A 20,801-nucleotide genomic window follows, 5' to 3' on the forward strand; every position below is an offset into this window, starting at 1 on the left:
AAGAAGTTTCGTCAACATCCTTCCTTTCCTGACTCTGTTCTGATCAATAGCACACCTGTTTCACTTTCTCCCTCTGTTCGCAGTCTTGGTGTAATCCTGGACCAGTCTCTTTCCTTCCAACAGCACATTTCGAATATCTGTAAAGTTGCCTATTTGGAACTGCGTAGAATCAGCTCTATCCGCCACTGTCTCTCAACCGATGCAACCAAGACACTTGTATGCTCTCTGGTTCTCTCAAGATTGGATTACTGCAACTCTCTTTTGGCCGGCCTTCCCAAATACCTGTTAGACAGACTCCAAAGAATTCAGAATAACGCTGCCAGACTCATTTGCAGAGCTTCTAAATTTGACCATGTTTCTCCTCTCCTTCAGTCTCTCCACTGGTTGCCCGTTTCTGATCGAATAGACTATAAGCTATCCACTCTGACCTTTTCTGCAGTCAACGGATCTGGCCCCAAATATCTTTCTGAACTCATCCATATCTATACCCCGTCTCGCCAGCTCCGTTCTTCCTCTGATACTCGACTTCTCAGGATACCTCACGTCAGAAGTAAGACCTATGGACACAGATCGTTTTCTTTTCAATCGCCAAAGACGTGGAACAAGCTCCCTGATAACCTCCGTCATTCTGATTCCCTCGCATCTTTTAAATCTCGTCTCAAAACTCACCTTTTCCCTCAGCAATAAGTTCAATTGTGGCAGGTCCACAACTACATGCATGTATATGAATGTGTATTGTGTGTGCGTGTGTCTATGTAAGTTTGTGCCTGCCTATGTGTGCGTATGTGTTTGGGTAGCTGTTAGATACACATGTATGCTAAAATGTATGAATGCAGTGTGTGTGTGTGTGTGTGTGCGTGCGTGCGCGCGCGCGCGCGCGCGCGTGTGTGTGTGTGTGGTCACATTTTGGTGTGTGTATGTAACATAGATATAATGTTTTATGTTATCAAAAGCGTTTTTGTACAGCACCTAGAGCAGATTTCTGGATAGTGTGCTATATAAGTATCCACTATTATTATTATTATGTATGGTGACTGCCTTCCTCTCTCCCTCTGCCTTATGTCTGATGACTGCCTTCCTCTCTCCCTCTGCCTTATGTCTGATGACTGCCTTCCTCTCTCCCTCTGCCTCATGTCTGATGTCTGCCTTCCTCTCTCTGTCTGCCTTATGTCTGATGTATGATGACTGCCTTCCTCTCTCCCTCTGCCTTATGTCTGATGTATGATGACTGCCTTCCTCTCTCCCTCTGCCTTATGTCTGATGACTGCCTTCCTCTCTCCCTCTGCCTTATGTCTGATGACTGCCTTCCTCTCTCCCTCTGCCTTATGTCTGATGTCTGCCTTCCTCTCTCCCTCTGCCTCATGTCTGATGACTGCCTTCCTCTCTCCCTCTGCCTCATGTCTGATGACTGCCTTCCTCTCTCCCTCTGCCTTATGTCTGATGTCTGCCTTCCTCTCTCCCTCTGCCTCATGTCTGATGACTGCCTTCCTCTCTCCCTCTGCCTCATGTCTGATGACTGCCTTCCTCTCTCCCTCTGCCTCATGTCTGATGACTGCCTTCCTCTCTCCCTCTGCCTCATGTCTGATGACTGCCTTCCTCTCTCCCTCTGCCTCATGTCTGATGAAGCATGAAGCATGTAGTGTGTTGCACAGATTACACAGATGCAGAAGAATAAAATGTGTAGTGTGTTGTACAGACTAAACAGATGCAGAAGAATAAAGTGTGTAGTGTGTTGTACAGACTACACAGATGCAGAGGGTGTGGTGGACAAGAGAGAGGACAAAGCCGACGTGAAGCTTGTAGTGTGTTGCACAGATTACACAGATGCAGAAGAATAAAATGTGTAGTGTGTTGTACAAACTACACTGATGCAGAAGAATAAAATGTGTAGTGTGTTGTACAGACTACACAGGTGCAGAAGAATAAAGTGTGTAGTGTGTTTTACAGACTACACAGATGCAGAAGAATAAAGTGTGTAGTGTGTTGTACAGACTACACGGATGCAGAGGGTGTGCGGTGGACAAGAGAGAGGACAAAGCCGACCATGTCCATCATGAGTGATTACTCCGTCAACTGGAAACCCAAACATAACCACTTCCAGCGTCAGTCAGACGTCAGGCCAAAAGGTCAGGGGTCACACTGTATGTGTGTCTGTTTGTGATATATACATCTGTGTTTGTGTTGATGTGTGTGTTCTACTTGTAGACATATGAGCATGCTGTAGTATTCTGCTTGATAAAGGGGTTCAAAGATCTGTCCAAACATTATTTGAATGTAAGATCAGAAAAGTGAATGTTGATGAGTTGTAAAGCCAGAAAAGTGACTGTTGATGCAGGGTTCTAAGTTCAGAATGTTGATACAGGGTTGTAAGGTCAGAATGTTGATGCAGGGTTGTAAGGTCAGAATATGTAAGGTCAGAATGTTGATGCAGGGTTCTAAGTTCAGAATGTTGATGCAGGGTTGTAAGGTCAGAATGTTGATGCAGGGTTCTAAGTTCAGAATGTTGATGCAGGGTTGTAAGGTCAGAATGTTGACACAGGGTTGTTAGGTCAAAATATTGATGCAGGGTTGTCAGAATGTTGATGCAGGGTTGTAATGTCAGAATGTTGATATAGGGTTGTAAGGTCAGAATATTCATGCAGGGTTGTAAGGTCAGAATATTCATGCAGGGTTGTAAGGTCAGAATATTGATGCAGAATATTGATGCAGGGTTGTAAGTTCAGAATGTTGATACAGGGTTGTAAGTTCAGAATGTTGATACAGGGTTGTAAGTTCAGAATGTTGATACAGGGTTGTAAAGTCAGAATATGTAAGGTCAGAATGTTGATGCAAGGTTGTAAGGTCAGAATGTTGATGCAAGGTTGTAAGGTCAGAATATGTAAGGTCAGAATGTTGATGCAAGGTTGTAAGGTCAGAATGTTGATGCAACCCACATGGTTGTAAGGTTGTTGTGAGGTCAGAATGTTAATGCAGGGTTGTAAGGTCAGACTGTTGATGCAGTGTTGTCAGACTGTTGATGCAGTGTTGTCAGACTGTTGATGCAGGTTTGTGAGGTCAGAATGTTGATGCAGGGTTGTAAGGTCAGAATGTTGATACAGGGTTGTAAGGTCAGAATGTTGATGCAGGGTTGTAAGGTCAGAATGTTGATACGGGGTTGTAAAGTCAGAATATGTAAGGTCAGAATGTTGATGCAAGGTTGTAAGGTCAGAATATTGATGCTGGGTTGTAAGGTCAGAATGTTGATGCAACCCACATGGTTGTAAGGTCGTTGTGAGGTCAGAATGTTAATGCAGGGTTGTAAGGTCAGACTGTTGATGCAGTGTTGTCAGACTGTTGATGCAGGGTTATGAGGTCAGAATGTTGATGCAGGGTTGTGAGGTCAGAATGTTGATGCAGGGTTGAAAGGTCAGAATGTTGATGCAGGCGTAAGTTCGGAATGTTGATGCAGGGTTGTAAGGTCAGAATGTTGATACAGGGTTGTAAAGTCAGAATATGTAAGGTCAGAATGTTGATGCAAGGTTGTAAGGTCAGAATATTGATGCTGGGTTGTAAGGTCAGAATGTTGATGCAACCCACATGGTTGTAAGGTCGTTGTGAGGTCAGAATGTTAATGCAGGGTTGTAAGGTCAGACTGTTGATGCAGTGTTGTCAGACTGTTGATGCAGGGTTATGAGGTCAGAATGTTGATGCAGGGTTGGAAGGTCAGAATGTTGATGCAGGGTTGGAAGGTCAGAATGTTAATGCAGGGTTGTAAGGTCAGACTGTTGATGCAGTGTTGTCAGACTGTTGATGCAGGGTTATGAGGTCAGAATGTTGATGCAGGGTTGGAAGGTCAGAATGTTAATGCAGGGTTGTAAGGTCAGACTGTTGATGCAGTGTTGTCAGACTGTTGATGCAGGGTTGTCAGAATGTTGATGCAGGGTTGTGAGGTCAGAATGTTGATGTGGGGTTGAAAGGCCAGAATGTTGATGCAGGGTTGTAAGGTCAGAATGTTGATGCAGGCGTAAGTTCGGAATGTTGATGCGGGGTTGGAAGGGCAGAATGTTGATGCAGGGTTGGAAGGGCAGAATGTTGATGCAGGGTTGTGAGGTCAGAATGTTGATGTGGGGTTGAAAGGCCAGAATGTTGATGCAGGGTTGTAAGGTCAGAATGTTGATGCAGGGTTGGAAGGTCAGACTGTTGATGCAGGGTTGTCAGGGCAGAATGTTGATGCAGGGTTCTGTCTATGTTCAGAGGAGGGCAACAGGACGGTGAACGAGTTGATCAGTCAGCGGGGCATCCTGCAGAAAGCCAGTGGCTGGAGGCTGTACTATGTGTCCACACAGCTGGAGGAAGTGGTCAGTCCTTTTGGTTTTGGTTTTCAAATGATTATGTTATGAGAAGATTTTGGCTATCAGATATTGCTGTTCATCCATCATGGCCATTACAGACAGTGTAGTGATTGTGATCTTTTTTGTCCATTGTGCACAAATGCAGAAGAAAGCTTATGTTTTGTTATCCAAAGTAACCGACCCTAGATACAGTTTGATATCCCAAAAGTGTTACTGCAGGTCTTTTTTGCTTAGATCAGTTTTGCTCATAATGTCATGTCAAGAAAATAAAGTCAGTTTGCAACTTATTTGTACAAAGCCTTCCATTGGGTTACTGACTTGTACCTTATCTTAACCTGTTGCCTGTCTTGGGACGTGAGACTTACGTCCCTTTTATTGCTCTGTTATCCGCCTGTGGGACATATTTCTCATGTCCAGTTGTCATCAGCAATTCACGGTTAATATTTAACTTACTTTGTTTCTCCCAGTTGTCTAGAATATTTGAAGATTGTTAAAATACCTGTTTGCTGAGTGAAAACTTGGGGTTTCCACGAAAGTGCAATAAAATGTATATTACTTCTTCATTCAAGTACAAAAATATCTCCTTGAAATTTTGCATAGTGATTCCTCATGCATTGTGCTTTAAGCAGATGGTAAAGTAATTGCAACTGCTTTGTATAACTGTTGTTATTCTTGTTTCTAATCTGAGTCAAAGAAAATTTCCATGAAATCAAGTGGTTAGAAATTCTCTGCATCACAAATAACTCCAGCATTTCCAGTCAAATTTGTTTTCATTGGGTGCCTGTGACCCAGTTTTACACCAAAGCTTGATGAAAAAGACACCAGTTGGCCAGCCAGCTGTGTGTTGGCACTTTACCAACAAATACCGTCCTCCCATCCTACCTCCCTCCCCCCCTGGTGGTTAGTTTGATTGACCCCCAGTTTCCTCATGCCCCTTCCCATTCCAGTTACACATGTAGAGTCGCAGTGCTTGTGCTACCATCTGGTTCACCTTCACTGTCACTGTACTCCTGGCTTGCTACAGATGCAGACTGTCAGTCTTGGGCTCACATACATCACTGTTACTTTCACTCTGTGTCATGAAGTGATTTGTGACTGTTACCATCATTGTCCATATCTGCACCTGAATCATCACCCTCACCACAACACTGGCTTTCTTCCCCACTGTCCACATCTTTCAGTATTTCCTGAGCCACTTCTTAGGCTGTAAACCTTTGAAAAATGAGACAAAATCCATCTTAGCTAAATAATACCTATTTGACCAAACGTGTTTGAGAGTAACTTCGGAATTTCCTACTGCCTACCAGTTGTTCAGAACTGACCGTACAAGTCTGAGGGATGTGAGCAATCTTCAAACTTCTAGAAGACATGGAGAAACAAAGTAGGTTATTTCCCATTAACTGTCAACTGCGAATTGCTTATGAAAATTGGGCCTGAGAGTTATGTCCTGTAGGTGTACAACAGTGCAACAAAGGGGACATAAGTCGCACGTCACACAACGGGTTAATTTTTGCAATTTGTCAAAAGCATGGAGGAATATTTTTGGAAAGTCTTTAAAGTGTGAAAGATGACAAGATATCAATATTTTTTTATATCTGTTTTTATCACCGATTAAATTGTATTTTAAATGCTCTGTCCAAAGAGGGTTGAAATCAATAAATAGTGATGATTGTCGTGTGCCAGCAGATTGAGAATGAGGATTGTTGTGATGATTGTTATGAACTGACTAATAGAGTATGATGGCTTTTGTGATGATTGTTCTGTGCTGACAAATAGAGGATAATGACTGTTGTTATGATTGTTGTGAGCTGACTAATAGAGAATGATGATTGTTGTGATGATTGTTCTGTGCTGACAAACAGAAAATGATTATTGTTGTGATGATTGTTTTGTAAGGACAGGTAAAGAGCAATGGTTGTTGTAATGATTGCTATGTAACGACAGGTAGAGACTGATGATTGTTGTGATGATTGCTGTGTAATGACAGATTGAGAATGAGGATTTTTGTGATGATTGTTGCAATGATTGCTGTATAACGGCAGATAGAGAATGAGGATTGTTGTGATGATTGTTGCAATGATTGCTGTATAACGGCAGATAGAGAACGAGGATTGTTGTGATGATTGTTGTGATGATTGCTGTGTAATGACACATAGAGAGCGAAGATTGTTGTGATGATTGCTGTATAACGACAGATAGAGAATGAGGATTTTTGTGATGATTGTTGTGTAACGACCGATTGAGAATGAATGTTGTGATGATTGTGGTGATGATTGCTGTGTAACGACAGATAGAGAACAAGAATTGTTGTGATGATTGCTGTGTAATGACAGATAGAGAACGAGGATTGTGGTGATGATTGCTGTGTAACGACAGATAGAGAATGAGGATTGTTTTGATCATTGCTGTGTAATGACAGATGTAGAACAAGGATTGTTGCGATGATTGTTGTGATGATTGCTGTGTAACGACAGATAGAGAACGAAGATTGTTGCGATGATTGTTACGACAGATAGAGAACGAGGATTGTTGTGATGATTGCTGTGTAACGACAGATAGAGAAAGAGGATTGTTGTGATGATTGCTGTGTAATGACAGATATAGAACAAGGATTGTTGTGATGATTGCTGTGTAACGACAGATAGAGAACAAAGATTGTTGTGATGATTGTTGCAACAGATAGAGAACAAAGATTGTTGTGATGATTGTTATGATAGAGAACGAAGATTGTTATGATGATTGTTGTGATGATTGTTACGACAGATAGAGAACGAAGATTGTTATGATGATTGTTGTGATGATTGTTATGACAGATAGAGAACGAAGATTGTTGTGATGATTGTTGTGATGATTGTTACGACAGATAGAGAATGAAGAGAGTCTGGAGCGAAGGATGGAGAAGCTGAAGGAACGGCTGTCAGCCATGTTGGCCCGACCTTGTCCCCGCCCTCCCTCCTACCACTATGATTACAACACACTGCTGGAACTGACCAGGGTGAGTAACACACACTGCTGGAACTGACCAGGGTGAGTAACACACACTGTTGGAACTGACCAGTACAACACACTGACTGACCAGTACAACACACTGCTGGAACTGACCAGTACAACACACTGTTGGAACTGACCAGTACAACACACTGCTGGAACTGACCAGGGTGAGTAACACACACTGCTGGAACTGACCAGTACAACACACTGACTGACCAGTACAACACACTGCTGGAACTGACCAGTTTTTTTCTATACTCTCCTGTCAGTGCCATGTAGTGGGCAGTGGTACTATGGTGGCTCCAGCTCACAGCTTTCGTTTCATGGTATTCTTAATTTACAACAGTATTTTTGTGGGAGAATTTAGGGAAACAATGCAAAAAGAAAAAAAAAAGGGGGGAAAAAAAAGAGGTGAGCGTGGACATCCAGAAATGCAGTCCATTCTTTCATTCATCCATGAAATTTGTGTGGAAGAATTTTGTTAGCATAGCTTTAAAACAGGGTGACATACACACTGCATTATCAAAGTAAAATAATTTGGTTATCAACACTTTAAAAAGGGATGACATACACACTGCATTATCAAAGTAAAATAATTTGGTTATCAACACTTTAAAAAGGGGTGACATACACACTGCATTATCAAATGATTTAGTTGTCAATACTTTAAAAAGGGGTTAAAAACACACTGTATTATCAAAATGATTTGGTTAACAACACTTGAAAAAGGGGTGACATACACACTGCATTATCAAAGTGATTTGCGATTTGCGCAGACAACTTGTACGCACGTACAAACACACACAGGTGCACACATGTATGCACACACCCTCACAGATGGCCCATTGCACGCATGAATATTTAAATACACACAAATATATACTCTCTCTCTCTCTCTCTCTCTCTCTCTCTTGAATGGCATTTTTCACTTTTGGAAGCCATTATTGAACCCATTCTGTATCCAGTGTGACAGATAGAAATAGGAAGACGAATGCCATTTTTTGTTTTTCCTTGTCTGGAAATTGAAGATGAATGCCTTTTTTTAGTTTGCAAAAGATAGCCTAAGATATGAATCCTTGCATGAAAAAATACATTCCCCTCTGTTACTACAGATTTTAAGATACATTTGCTCTGCTCAAACTTGTTGGATGGTACGATTGTTGAATTAGGAATTTACTTTACCAAATGCCTAAAGATCAGATTTGTGTAACTGTACCTGTGTGTACATGTGTGTGTGTGTGTGTGTGTGTGTGTGTGTACATGTGTCTGCCCATGTGTGTGTACCTGTTTGACTGTATGTACGTGTGTGTGTGTGTACACCTGCATTCAGTAGAGCACTCAAAACATCTTTTCAAACTACTTTTCTCAATAAAACGTTTTCCATCTGCATATGCTTGCTGTGATTTTATTGCTGGATGTGCTCTTTGTGTTTATTTGTGTACATTTGTGATGATTTTGATGGGTTTTTGGGTTTTTTTTTTGTTGTGTTTTTTGATGTGATGTCTGGTTCCTTGGTGTTTATTTTTTTTACTATGGTGAATGTGATGTGCTTTGTTTTGCTGTGATTTGGGCCTGTGTGATTTGAGACTGTGATGGTGTCTGTGTTGACTTACATATTTTTATGTTACTTATTCTTAGATTAATGTGTATATTTTAGCCAATGTCATGTGAGACTGTGTTGACTTTGTACATATGTTTTCGTCACTTAGTCTTAAATTTGTATATTGTATTGTAAAGCACGGTGAGCCCCATCTGAGATAGGGGTATTGCGCAATATAAGCCTGCATTTTGTTATTATTATTATCATTATTTTTATTATTGTTATTACTATTAGCTCTGTGTGTGTGGCTGTGGCAGGGCAACCTCCAGCGGTGCCAGGTGGTGCGACAGCAGATGCAGGAGGCCAAGTGCAGCCTGCTGAACCTGCTGAGGCACGAACCCAAGATCAGGGACATCATCACCAAGAACCTGGCCAAGCGCACCATCAAGAAAAAGGAGCGCTCCTAGGAATGCTCCATGGGCTGAAGTGAAACCATCAAAGAAAAGGAATGCTCCTCGGAACACTCATTTGGCTGAAGTGACACCATCAGAGAAAGGGAACACTCCTAGGAACACTCCTAACACTGAAGTAACACTATCAAGAAAAAGGAACGCTCTTAGGAACGCTCCTAGCACTGAAGTGACACCATCAAGAAAAAGGAACGCTCCTAGGAACACTCCTAGCACTGAAGTGACACCATCAAGGAAATGGGACACTCCTAGAAACGCTCCTAGCACTGAATTGACACCATCAGGCAAAAGGAACGCTCCTAGCACTGAAGTGACACCATCAAAAAAAAAGGAACACTCCTAGCACTGAAGTGACACCATCAAGGAAATGGAACACTCCTAGGAACGCTCCTAGCACTGAAGTGACACTTGTGTTGTGAGGGAGGGAGTCACAACAGTCAGTGCTCTGTGTTGTGAGGGAGGGAGTCACAACAGTCAGTGCTCTGTGTTGTGAAGGAGGGAGTCACAACAGTCAGTGCTGTGTTTTGTGAGGGAGGGAGTCACAACAGTCAGTGCTGTGTGTTGTGAGGGAGGGAGTCACAACAGTCAGTGTTCTGTGTTGTGAGGGAGGGAGTCACAACAGTCAGTGCTGTGTTGTGAGGGAGGGAGTCACAACAGTCAGTGCTGTGTTTTGTGAGGGAGGGAGTCACAACAGTCAGTGTTCTGTGTTGTGAGGGAGGGAGTCACAACAGTCAGTGCTGTGTGTTGTGAGGGAGGGAGTCACAACAGTCAGTGCTCTGTGTTGTGAGGGAGGGAGTCACAACAGTCAGTGCTGTGTTGTGAGGGAGGGAGTCACAACAGTCAGTGTTCTGTGTTGTGAGGGAGGGAGTCACAACAGTCAGTGTTCTGTGTTGTGAGGGAGGGAGTCACAACAGTCAGTGCTGTGTGTTATGAGGGAGTCACAACAGTCAGTGCTATGTGTTGTGAGGGAGGGAGTCACAACAGTCAGTGCTGTGTTGTGAAGGAGTCACAACAGTCAGTGCTGTGTTTTGTGAGGGAGGGAGTCACAACAGTCAGTGCTGTGTTGTGAAGGAGGGAGTCACAACAGTCAGTGCTGTGTTTGTGAGGGAGGGAGTCACAACAGTCAGTGCTGTGTTGTGAAGGAGTCACAACAGTCAGTGCTGTGTTGTGAAGGAGTCACAACAGTCAGTGCTCTGTGTTGTGAGGGAGGGAGTCACAACAGTCTCTGTGTGGCTGAGGTTGTGTGTGAGTCATCTTCAGCAGGTGACCTCAGAGTGATGTGACGGTGTGGACCTGTCAGCATTGTGTGTCTGGGTAATCAGAACAGGCAGTGATGGAAAACAGGACCATGGACTGTATGTGGAGCTCCTCCACCAAATGAGCACAGTGTGATGTTATTTTTTGATGACCAGACATAGGGTGTGTTGTGAACAACATCTCCATGGAGACTGATGTGGTGTGATGTGATGTGAGTGGTGTGATATAATGTGATGTGTTGTGTTGTGTTGTGCATGAGGTGATGTGCATGGGAACTGACAAGTTCCACACTGTACGCCTGCAGACAGTTCCACAATGTGTCTTGAGGAAGATGTGTGGAGTGTGTTTGTCAGTTGTGGTGGTACACCTTTCTGACATTTCCAAACACTGCTAGCTGTCTTACGCTGCTGGTCAGGCATCTGCTTGGCAGATGTGGTGTAGCGTATATGGATTTGTCCGAACGCAGTGACACCTCCTTGAGCTACTGATACTGAAACTGAAACTGCTAGCTGTCTAAGAAAGCTGTCTGTCCACTACTGCAGAGGGCAGTCCGGTTTTAACTGACCACTGAAGGGGTTGAGGTCTGTCCACTACTGCAGAGGGTAGTCAGGCTTAAACTGACCACTGGAAGGGTTGAGGTCTGTCCACTACTGCAGAGGGCAGTCCGGTTTTAACTGACCACTGCAGGGGTTGAGGTCTGTCCACTGCTGCAGAGGGCAATTGGGCTTTAACTGACCACTGGAAGGGTTGAGGTCTGTCCACTACTGCAGAGGGCAGTCAGGCTTTAACTGACCACTGGAAGGGTTGAGGTCTGTCCACTACTGCAGAGGGCAATCAGGCTTTAACTGACCACTGAAGTTGGTGAGGTCTGTCCACTACTGCAGAGGGCAGTCCGGTTTTAACTGACCACTGAAGGGGTTGAGGTCTGTCCACTACTGCAGAGGGCAGTCCTGTTTTAACTGACCACTGAAAGGGTTGAGGTCTGTCCACTACTGCAGAGAGCAATCAGGCTTTAACTGACCACTGGAAGGGTTGAGGTCTGTCCACTACTGCAGAGGGCAGTCCGGTTTTAACTGACCACTGAAGGGGTTGAGGTCTGTCCACTACTGCAGAGGGCAGTCCGGTTTTAACTGACCACTGAAGGGGTTGAGGTCTGTCCACTACTGCAGAGAGCAATCAGGCTTAAACTGATCACTGGAAGGGTTGAGGTCTGTCCACTACTGCAGAGGGCAGTCCTGTTTTAACTGACCAATGAATTGGTTGAGGTCTGTCCACTGCTGCAGAGGGCAATTGGGCTTTAACTGACCACTGGAAGGGTTGAGGTCTGTCCACTACTGCAGAGGGCAGTCCGGTTTTAACTGACCACTGAAGGGGTTGAGGTCTGTCCACTGCTGCAGAGGGCAATTGGGCTTTAACTGACCACTGGAAGGGTTGAGGTCTGTCCACTACTGCAGAGGGCAGTCCGGTTTTAACTGACCACTGAAGGGGTTGAGGTCTGTCCACTACTGCAGAGGGCAGTCCGGTTTTAACTGACCACTGAAGGGGTTGAGGTCTGTCCACTACTGCAGAGGGCAGTCAGGCTTTATCTGGAGGGGTTTTGGTGTGTGATCAACAGACTGAACCAGTTCACTGGATTGCTGGACAAGGGCTGGCCTCTGTGGTTTCAAGGACTGCAAGATGGTTTTTGTTTCCTTCACTGTTGCAAATATTTATGTGAGACAGTTATTTATTACATGATTAAAGATGTGATGTTACAAAACTAATAATTTATGTGTACAGAATTCTGTTTTCTTTTCTTTATTGTTTGAAGTTTTAAAGAAAAGTTTTGGTTGCCTATTTGTTGCACTGAAGCATTGTAATGTGAAAGGATTGTGTGCCATCCTGTAACATGTAATGTGAAATGATTGTGTGCTGTAATCCTGTAACTTGTGATGTGAAAGGATTGTGTGGCATAATCCTGTAACTTGTAATGAGAAGGGATTGTGTGCCATAGTCCTGTAACTTGTAATGTGAAGGGATTGTGTGCCATAGTCCTGTAACTTGTAATGAGAAGGGATTGTGTGCCATAGTCCTGTAACTTGTAATGTGAAGGGATTGTGTGCCATAGTCCTGTAACTTGTAATGTGAAGGGATTGTGTGCCATAATCCCGTAACTGGTAATATGAAGGGATTGTGTGTCATCCAACAACACAGGAACAGTTATGTTGCTGACAGGTGTTGGTGATGAAGGATTTCTCTTCTGGGTTCATTTCTTCATCTTTCTGTTTTTTTTCTGCCCCATCATGTGAACAATTCAGTCGCATTACTCCCACACCGCTCATTCCGAGTCACCCATACACCGCCATTCCCGGGGTAGTCTGTCTTAGTTCTAGCGCTTGCAGTCCACAGGAAGCCATGGCTGTTAGGTCACCAGGTGGCCGCACACCAGAGGCCCTGCACTGCTGCTGAGTCACTTCTGTGGTGTTCAGTAGAGCCTGTTCTCATTTCACGTACTAAGAACACCACCTTTCTGACAATGATTAGGTCTTAATTGCGGAGCCAGACTAAGTGAGCATCCCCCCCCAAGAGTGGAGACAGTCACCACTTCCCTCCATTGACAGTTCCCCATGAATCTGTCAACACCTGAAGACATTGACAGGACTCACCCTAAGCAAAGAAGTGGAGGGGAATGGAAACTGAGGTCATGAGAGCAGGGCATGAAAGGCCACATTATCTGGGACTGTTATTTTTTTGTATTGATAATGGGGAAGGAGGAGGATGACGATGGTGATGATGATGACAGTGCTGCTGTGTAGACCCATTTAGGTTTGGGACAACGTGACAAGGCTGTACTCTATGCTCCCTGTCATAATGATATCCTGGCGTCAACGAGGCCTGAGAGATACAGACACTTGCAGTGTTGGTCAGGAAATTAGAACACCGCATCCAAAGACACATCCGTGAAGTAGATGTTACTCAACTGTGTGGTCCTTGTCTTCCCAGTAAAGCCCACAGCTCACTCAGTTCTGGGAAGGAGCCAGCTGTGGGCTGAAAACCCCACCTTTGTGGGGTATCGAACCCGCATCCTCACAGCTGTCAGTCCATGACGCTAACCACTTTGACACGGTGGCTGGTAAAATTAATTTCTTTCAGTTTGTTACTGTTGTTGTGGATTCACCATCATTCTACATCCAGGGTGTAATATCACTCATATTTTACATTAATCGTCATAGCTTGGTTCATTTTTCATTTAACTTATCCCAACTTTCATTTTTCAAAGGATTCTGTAACAATTGCCCATGAGACTGTGTAATTTCAGAGATACAGAAAAAAGAAATTGTACGATGACCTTGATTGTGCATTGTTGGTGCAGAATGATGCACACTCCTGTTGAAGGAAGGAGTTGCGCCCCTTTTGTGTTGGTGGTTCGTACTGCCTGCTGTGAGGAGACAGATCATGTTTCTCTTCAAAAGTCCCCACCCCCCCTCCCCACCCCTCCTTAAGACACTGAAAAAATGGAAAGTCACCCCCCTCCCCCCCCTTCCCCCAACTCCCTCCTTAGGCACGGAAAAAATGCAAAGTCACCCTTTTTCCCCCTTCAGACATGGAAAAATGGAAGTCACACTCCCCCACCCCCCACCCCCCACCCCAGATATGGAAAAATGGAAAGTCACCCTTTTCCCCCCTTAGACAAGGAACAATGGAACCCCCCCCCCCCCCCCCTTTTTTTTTTCAGTTCTAAGAATCTGACAATTGGAAAATCACCCTGTGCTTTGGTTTGAAAGACACTTAAATATGCAGATACTTTGGACTCTGTTAGCTAAAAAAAAGAATGAAATCTGGAGAGAGAACACGTCTTTCAGAAATCACCCAGTGCTTTGGTTTCTGTGACACCGGCAAAACACAAATATTTTGGACTCTGTCAGCTAAAAAAGGAATCCATGGATATCTGTGTGACTGGTGCAGTGACCAAATGATCAAAGATTCAAAAGAAATTTAATCCTTTTGCCCCTTTTGGGGTGTGGAGGATACTATAACAATACATACTCATTGAATCACAACTTCAGTCCAATGATGTCTCTGAAACACGCAAAAACGCACACACACACGCGCAAATGATGAGTGCAACAAAACAAATCATACTTAAACATACTGACAAGTATGTTCTAGATATAACAAAAGTTACACAACCTTTCCAAGTTTTATGAATTTATTTAGATTAAGTTGTGTTTTCTTCCCAGCACTGAATAAATTGCATAAACCCAACATTGACACATGTGATTTATATTTATGTGGTATCAATTTATTTGGACTTACAGTATTTTGCGTACAAACTCACCCATGACATTCAGTCTGGGATATCCCTGATATTCCTAGAGAACAGGATTCTTGCCTAAGTTTCCTAGGACAGCTGGTAGGTGAAGGGTGGAGTTTTTTTTCTGATCTCCCAGGTCAGCGCAAGTGCAGACCTACTAGTACCTAAACCCCTTTTCTAGAAGTTGCCAGAGGAAGCGTAGGGGGTAGTGGTGGTCTGGAGTCGACTGTAGGTAGCGGAGGAAGTGGAGGTGGCGTGGGGTTGGCGTTGTTGAGAGAGGCAGAGGTAGAGGGCCCAGAGTGATCGCGAATCGATTGCGATCGTGCCTTAATTTTAGCCTGATCTCCCAATCGAGCCACATAATTTTGTGACCTGTTTGAAGACATAATTGGACACAAAACAGAAACGCCAAAGAATCGATAGACAGATAGAAAATGTGAAAAAACTTAGCCGTATGAAGTGCACAGGAACAGGTGTCGAGATGGCTGCCGGAAAAAGAGGGCACTAGCCAGGGGGACAAAGGGGAGGTTACCTACTTCCGGGAGGTTATCGCCCGTAGTACTTTCGTTTTCTCCGCTTAGGCGGATAGTAGTTTGCACAGGACAGGAATGTCAGACCCCTGCCGGAGTCTGCACTAGTTGGGTCACGGTAAGTATGTTATTTAAACGTAATTTTAGATAGAAATTTTCCTTTCGTGTGTATAAGCATGCAGAAGATTAAAAAAAAAACACACGTCAAATGTCAAGTAATCCTTGGCAGACGTTAGTTGTTTTATGGAAACAAGAAGTTACCTAACATGCAGACCCCTGGATGCAGATTATGACTGCCTGCATGGCAAGGTAAATAAATAATGGTCATACACATAAAAGCCCACTTATACATGCAAATGAACATGAGTGTGGCAGCCTACAAATGCAGAAGAAGCAAAAGAAGAATACAGCTATATTGAAATAGTGTAGAACAACCTGTTCAGATTGACAGATTTATACTTTGTGTTCACGTGGGATGCAGATTTTCTTCTCTTTTGGGGAAGAAGGCCGATATTTCTAGGGTGTGTTTGTACCCATTACACCCCTGATGTTCCTGTTATAGAACCTTTGGTGAGTTTGTACCCATTACACTCAGTCTGGGATATGTTCCTGTTACAGAACCTTGGGTGAGCGTACATATTACACTCAGTCTGGGATATCCCTGATGTTTCTATTACAGAACGTTGTGTGAGTTTGTACCTGTGACATTCAGTCTGGGATATCCCTGATATTCCTATTATAGAACCTTTGGTGAGTTTGTACCCATGATGTACCCATTAAAGTTGTGTGATGAAGGACATTTTCTTTCTTTTATTTAAGAAAAAAGGGGGGGGGAGAAAGAATTTGCAACACATGCCAACACATGCTATAATTGATTCCTTTGCTGGTCGCATATTTGGATAATGATTTGACTAACAACACCGCAACGGTCCTTGTTGTGCTTGTCTGAACACAACACACATGGTGACAAATACCTCGTGTGTTGTGTGAATGTTGTGCTGTGCACTTGACTAAACAAAATATACATGGTGACAAATACCTCGTGTGTTGTGTGAATGTTGTGCTGTGCACTTGACTAAACAAAATGTACATGGTGACAAATACCTCATGTGTTGTGTGAATGGTGTGCTGTCCTCCTCACTAAGCACAACACACATGGTGACAAATACCTCATGTGTTGTGTGAATGTTGTGCTGTGCACTTGACTAAATGCAACACACATTGTGACAAATACCTCATGTGTTGTGTGAATGTTGTGCTGTCCACTTGACTGAACACAATATACTTGGTGACAAATACTTCATGTGTTGTGTGAATGGTGTGCTGTCCTGACTAAACACAACACACATGGTGACAAATACTTCATGTGTTGTGTGAATGTTGTGCTGTCCTATTGACTAAACACACCACACATTGTGACAAATACCTCATGTGTTGTGTGAATGTTGTGCTGTCCTCCTGACTAAACACACCACACATGGTGACAAATACCTCATGTGTTGTGTGAATGTTGTGCTGTCCTGACTAAACACAACACACATGGTGACAAATACCTCATGTGTTGTGTGAATGTTGTGCTGTGCACTTGACTAAATGCAACACACATTGTGACAAATACTTCATGTGTTGTGTGAATGGTGTGCTGTCCTGACTAAACACAACACACATTGTGACAAATACTCTCATGTGCTGTGTGAATGTTGTGTTGTACACTTGACTGAACACAATATACATGGTGTCAAATACTTCATGTGTTGCATGAATGGTGTGCTGTCCACCTGACTAAACACAACATACAGAGTGACACATGTGTTGTGTGGATGTGATGCATTGTCTGTCAATACTTGCTGATGTATCATTACCTCATGACAAAGAAATGATAAAGACATATTGTATCAATACTTGTTGAGTGACTGGCAAAGATTAAAAAGAAATGGCGTATTGTTTCAGTATTTGAGTGACTGACAGGTATTAACAAGATATGATAAGATATATTGTGTCAATTCTTGTGTAACTGACAGCTATTAACAAAGAGGTAATTCTTCTTCGTCGTTTGCCTCCCATTAGATGAGCAGCCCAGTGTCCTCGATGAAGGCTGCCGTCCATCGCAGCTCCTCCAGGGTGCCGTACAGTTTGGCTTCCACAGCTGTCGGTGTTGGCCAGTACTTCTTCCTGGATGCTGCATGCGTCCTACAGTCTTGAAGGATGTGGTCGGTTGTCATTGGTCCCTCACCACAAGGGCACTCTCCACTCTGTCCAATGCCAAATTTTGTGTGCATGTGGTGAAACAGGCGGTTGTGTCCAGTCCTCAGGCGGAAGATCTGGACCTGTTCCCGTCGTTCCAGCAAATGGTATCTGTCTTCTGGGTTGTATTTGGGGTGCTGGAGGCGCCACTTTATTCCTTGCTGTGCCTTGATGATTGTCTTGATTTCATTGTATGACACCAGTTTGTTGGCCTGCTCCTTCTGTGCACCGTCTCTTGCCAGAATGTCCGCTTTTTCGTTGCCTCTGATGCCACAGTGTGCTGGTAATAAAGAGGTAATAAAGATATATTGTGTCAATACTTGAGTGACTGACAGCTATTAATAACAAAGATATGATAAAGATATATTGTGTCAATACTTGCTGAGTGACTGTCACCTAATAAAGATATATTGTGACAGATGTCACAGTGGGAGACACACAACAGCACATGGCACAGCAGCAAACCTGCACATGACAGTCATTGTGGTTTGTTCAGCCAAGGGACAGCACTCCCCTTTGGTCGGTGCTTTTCAGCACTTCCCATCAGTATGAGGGTCAGGGAAAAGTATGTCAACACATGCACACACACACACACACACACACACACACACAGAGTCAACCACACATACAGACACACACCATTGGCAACAGAAGGGTGGTCCTTGGTAAAATCCTGAAGAACAGTGCACTCCGACAGTGCAACAAATGCGGCTGAAAGCAGAAAAAATTGTCGCAGCACTGTCACGGCTTTCTCCATGGACAGCAGCCCCACAGAAATTTGTTGTGGCAAATACAATACAATACAATACAATACAATACAGTACAATACAATACAATGTTCATCCTTCAGGGTCGAAGATAACCACGACTTCAACGTCAGATGGAGAGCTATGGGTCCGGAGGTGTCTGCACAGTGAGGCCAATCCAGGCCCGGAAATCTTGTCCACGTGTGGGATGCACATGGATTGGCACTGCAGTGGAAGTGGAGGTAACTCGTGCCTTGTGTACAATACAATACAATAAACTATCTAGGCCATCACTCCACTCATGGATTTGCATTACGAATTCCACAGCATGGATTCAACATCATGGTTTACGTCAGTGATTCACAACATGGATTCAGCATTATATATTTACAAATGGAGTCACGTCATGGATTGTCAATGTGGACTGTCAACATGCCTGAGACCTCGTCGTCCTTCCGCCACCCCATCCCTCCACCCCTCCCCGTTCATCTCTACCCCCCACCCCCACCCCCACCCCATCTGGTCTGCACTGTCAGCTTCTTTTCTGTTTCTGCTTGCAAAAATCATTTTCAACGACACACACACACACACACACACACACTTGAGAATCACTGTAATATGCATAAGGATTCAGATACTTCAGTTTGAAGCACTTTGAACGCTGATCACTGAATGCGTGGTGGTGTTGACTATTGGGTGATAACATCTTTTTTGATGCACTCTCTCTCCGCCCCTTGATGCACTCTCTCCCCCCTTACCCCCTCCCCTCTCTCTCTTTTTCCTATCGACCAGGTAATGTAGGTGTTAAAATATTAAGGCGGGGAAAATGGGACGGAGCAGCGTGTGACAGCAGCATTGAGTCACATGGTTAAACAGGCTGAGCAAAGGGACATAACCAGGCTGATCTCCGAGGACAGGAGGACAGCCAGCTGCCCAGTCAACCACGTCTGTGGCTGGCTGTCCACACCGTGCTTGGGATTTCCCTCGCTTGTTTCCTTTGAATAATACAGGGCATGAGAGAGAGGAAGACAGACATAGAAAAGAACACACACACACACACACACACACACACACACACACACACACATGCTTGTGTTGGCAAGGATGTTGCACAATATGGGGGAACATGTGCATGTGGGTGGGATGGGCATGGTGTAATTGTGTCCGAGAATTTGTGTTCAGTGGTGTGTGTGTGTGTGTGTGTGTGTGTGTGTGTGTGTGTGAAATTGAAATGCAATTGTGTATTATTTTATCACATTATTCTTGTATATATATATGCATTTTGTTGTTATTGTTGCTCTTTATCTGCTTGTTTCTTCTTCTTCTCTCTCTCTCTCTCTCTCTCTCTCTCTCTCTCTCTCTCTCTCTCTCTCTCTCTCCTATTTTTTCTCCTTTATTTCCTTCTTTTTAATTCTTATTTATTTATTTTAATTATTTTTATTATTATTAATATTTTCATTGATGGCTTGATGTAAAAAAGCAATTGTTGCTTATTCAATTTACCATCATGAAATAAAATCTTGATTTGACTTGACTTGACACAACGCACACACACACAAGCGCGCGCGCGCGCGCACACACGCACACACACACACACACATGGATGAAACAGACAACAACAACATAAAAAAAGTCATCAAACAACAGAGCAGACGAATGTAAACCAGTGAATAAAACAAAACAAAACAAACTTGATGTAAACGAAACCTGGTTAAGTTTACGCGCGCGCACTCGATATACCAGATCCTCACAAAGTTGAATCTTTTTAACTCCTTCAGCAAACAATCAACCATTGGGGGAGGGGGCGGGGGGGGGAGGGGGGGGAGGAAGAAAAACAAAGCAAAGCAACTGAAAATTGAATTTCTGTTTGATCATGCAGTATCAGCACTTGTCCCATGTTGTATCTTATTTTACTTTCACTCGTTCGTATTGTATCATTTTCCAGTCATTTCTCACAACTGCCCTGTGTTCTATTTCACTCTCACTTTCACTCAGTTGTAATGTGCTTTTTTGCTCCCGTGTTGTAATTCATTTTTACTTTCACAGCTCTATTGCCTCCCCCCCCCCCCCCCGCCCCCACTCCCCTACCAAAGTTACACGTGGTAAAACCCTTTTTTCCCCTGCAACAGAACTTCATTGTTCTTCCTTAAGAGGTCTCCTTTCCTCTTCTCGCCCTTCTCCCTCCTCCTCTGCTCAGTCCTCCGCCCCCCACCCCCACCCCCTCACCCAACCAAATCTCCGAGTGTATTACTTTGTGGAAAAAAAAAAACAACAACAACAAAGAACCACTATCATGACAAAGGGTGAAATAATCCCCGTGTATTGGGTCTGTCTACAGACAGTCAGATTCTATGTTCGTCACAGGGACAGAGTCAGATTCTATGGACGTGACAAGGAC

General features: G+C 43.8%; 1 protein-coding gene across 8 annotated transcripts in view; it reads left to right on the plus strand.

Moving 5' to 3' along the window:
- Positions 1-16,910, plus strand: part of LOC143289195 (uncharacterized) — a 47,350-nt gene extending 30,440 nt beyond the window's left edge. For 4 of the 8 annotated variants that reach the window (XM_076598129.1, XM_076598131.1, XM_076598130.1 and 1 more), the window contains 4 exons: positions 1,992-2,126; positions 4,234-4,337; positions 7,195-7,326; positions 9,180-16,910. In XM_076598129.1, coding sequence (XP_076454244.1) covers positions 1,992-2,126; positions 4,234-4,337; positions 7,195-7,326; positions 9,180-9,329 — 521 coding nt within the window. In that variant the 3' untranslated portion in view covers positions 9,330-16,910. The remainder of the gene's footprint in view (positions 1-1,991; positions 2,127-4,233; positions 4,338-7,194; positions 7,327-9,179) is intronic. The other 4 variants (XR_013056203.1, XR_013056201.1, XR_013056202.1 and 1 more) reach the window with 4 other exon arrangements.
- Positions 16,911-20,801: the final 3,891 nt, after the last annotated feature.

This window comes from Babylonia areolata, chromosome 13 (assembly GCF_041734735.1).
Source record: "Babylonia areolata isolate BAREFJ2019XMU chromosome 13, ASM4173473v1, whole genome shotgun sequence".
Taxonomy (NCBI): Eukaryota; Metazoa; Mollusca; class Gastropoda; order Neogastropoda; family Buccinidae; genus Babylonia; species Babylonia areolata.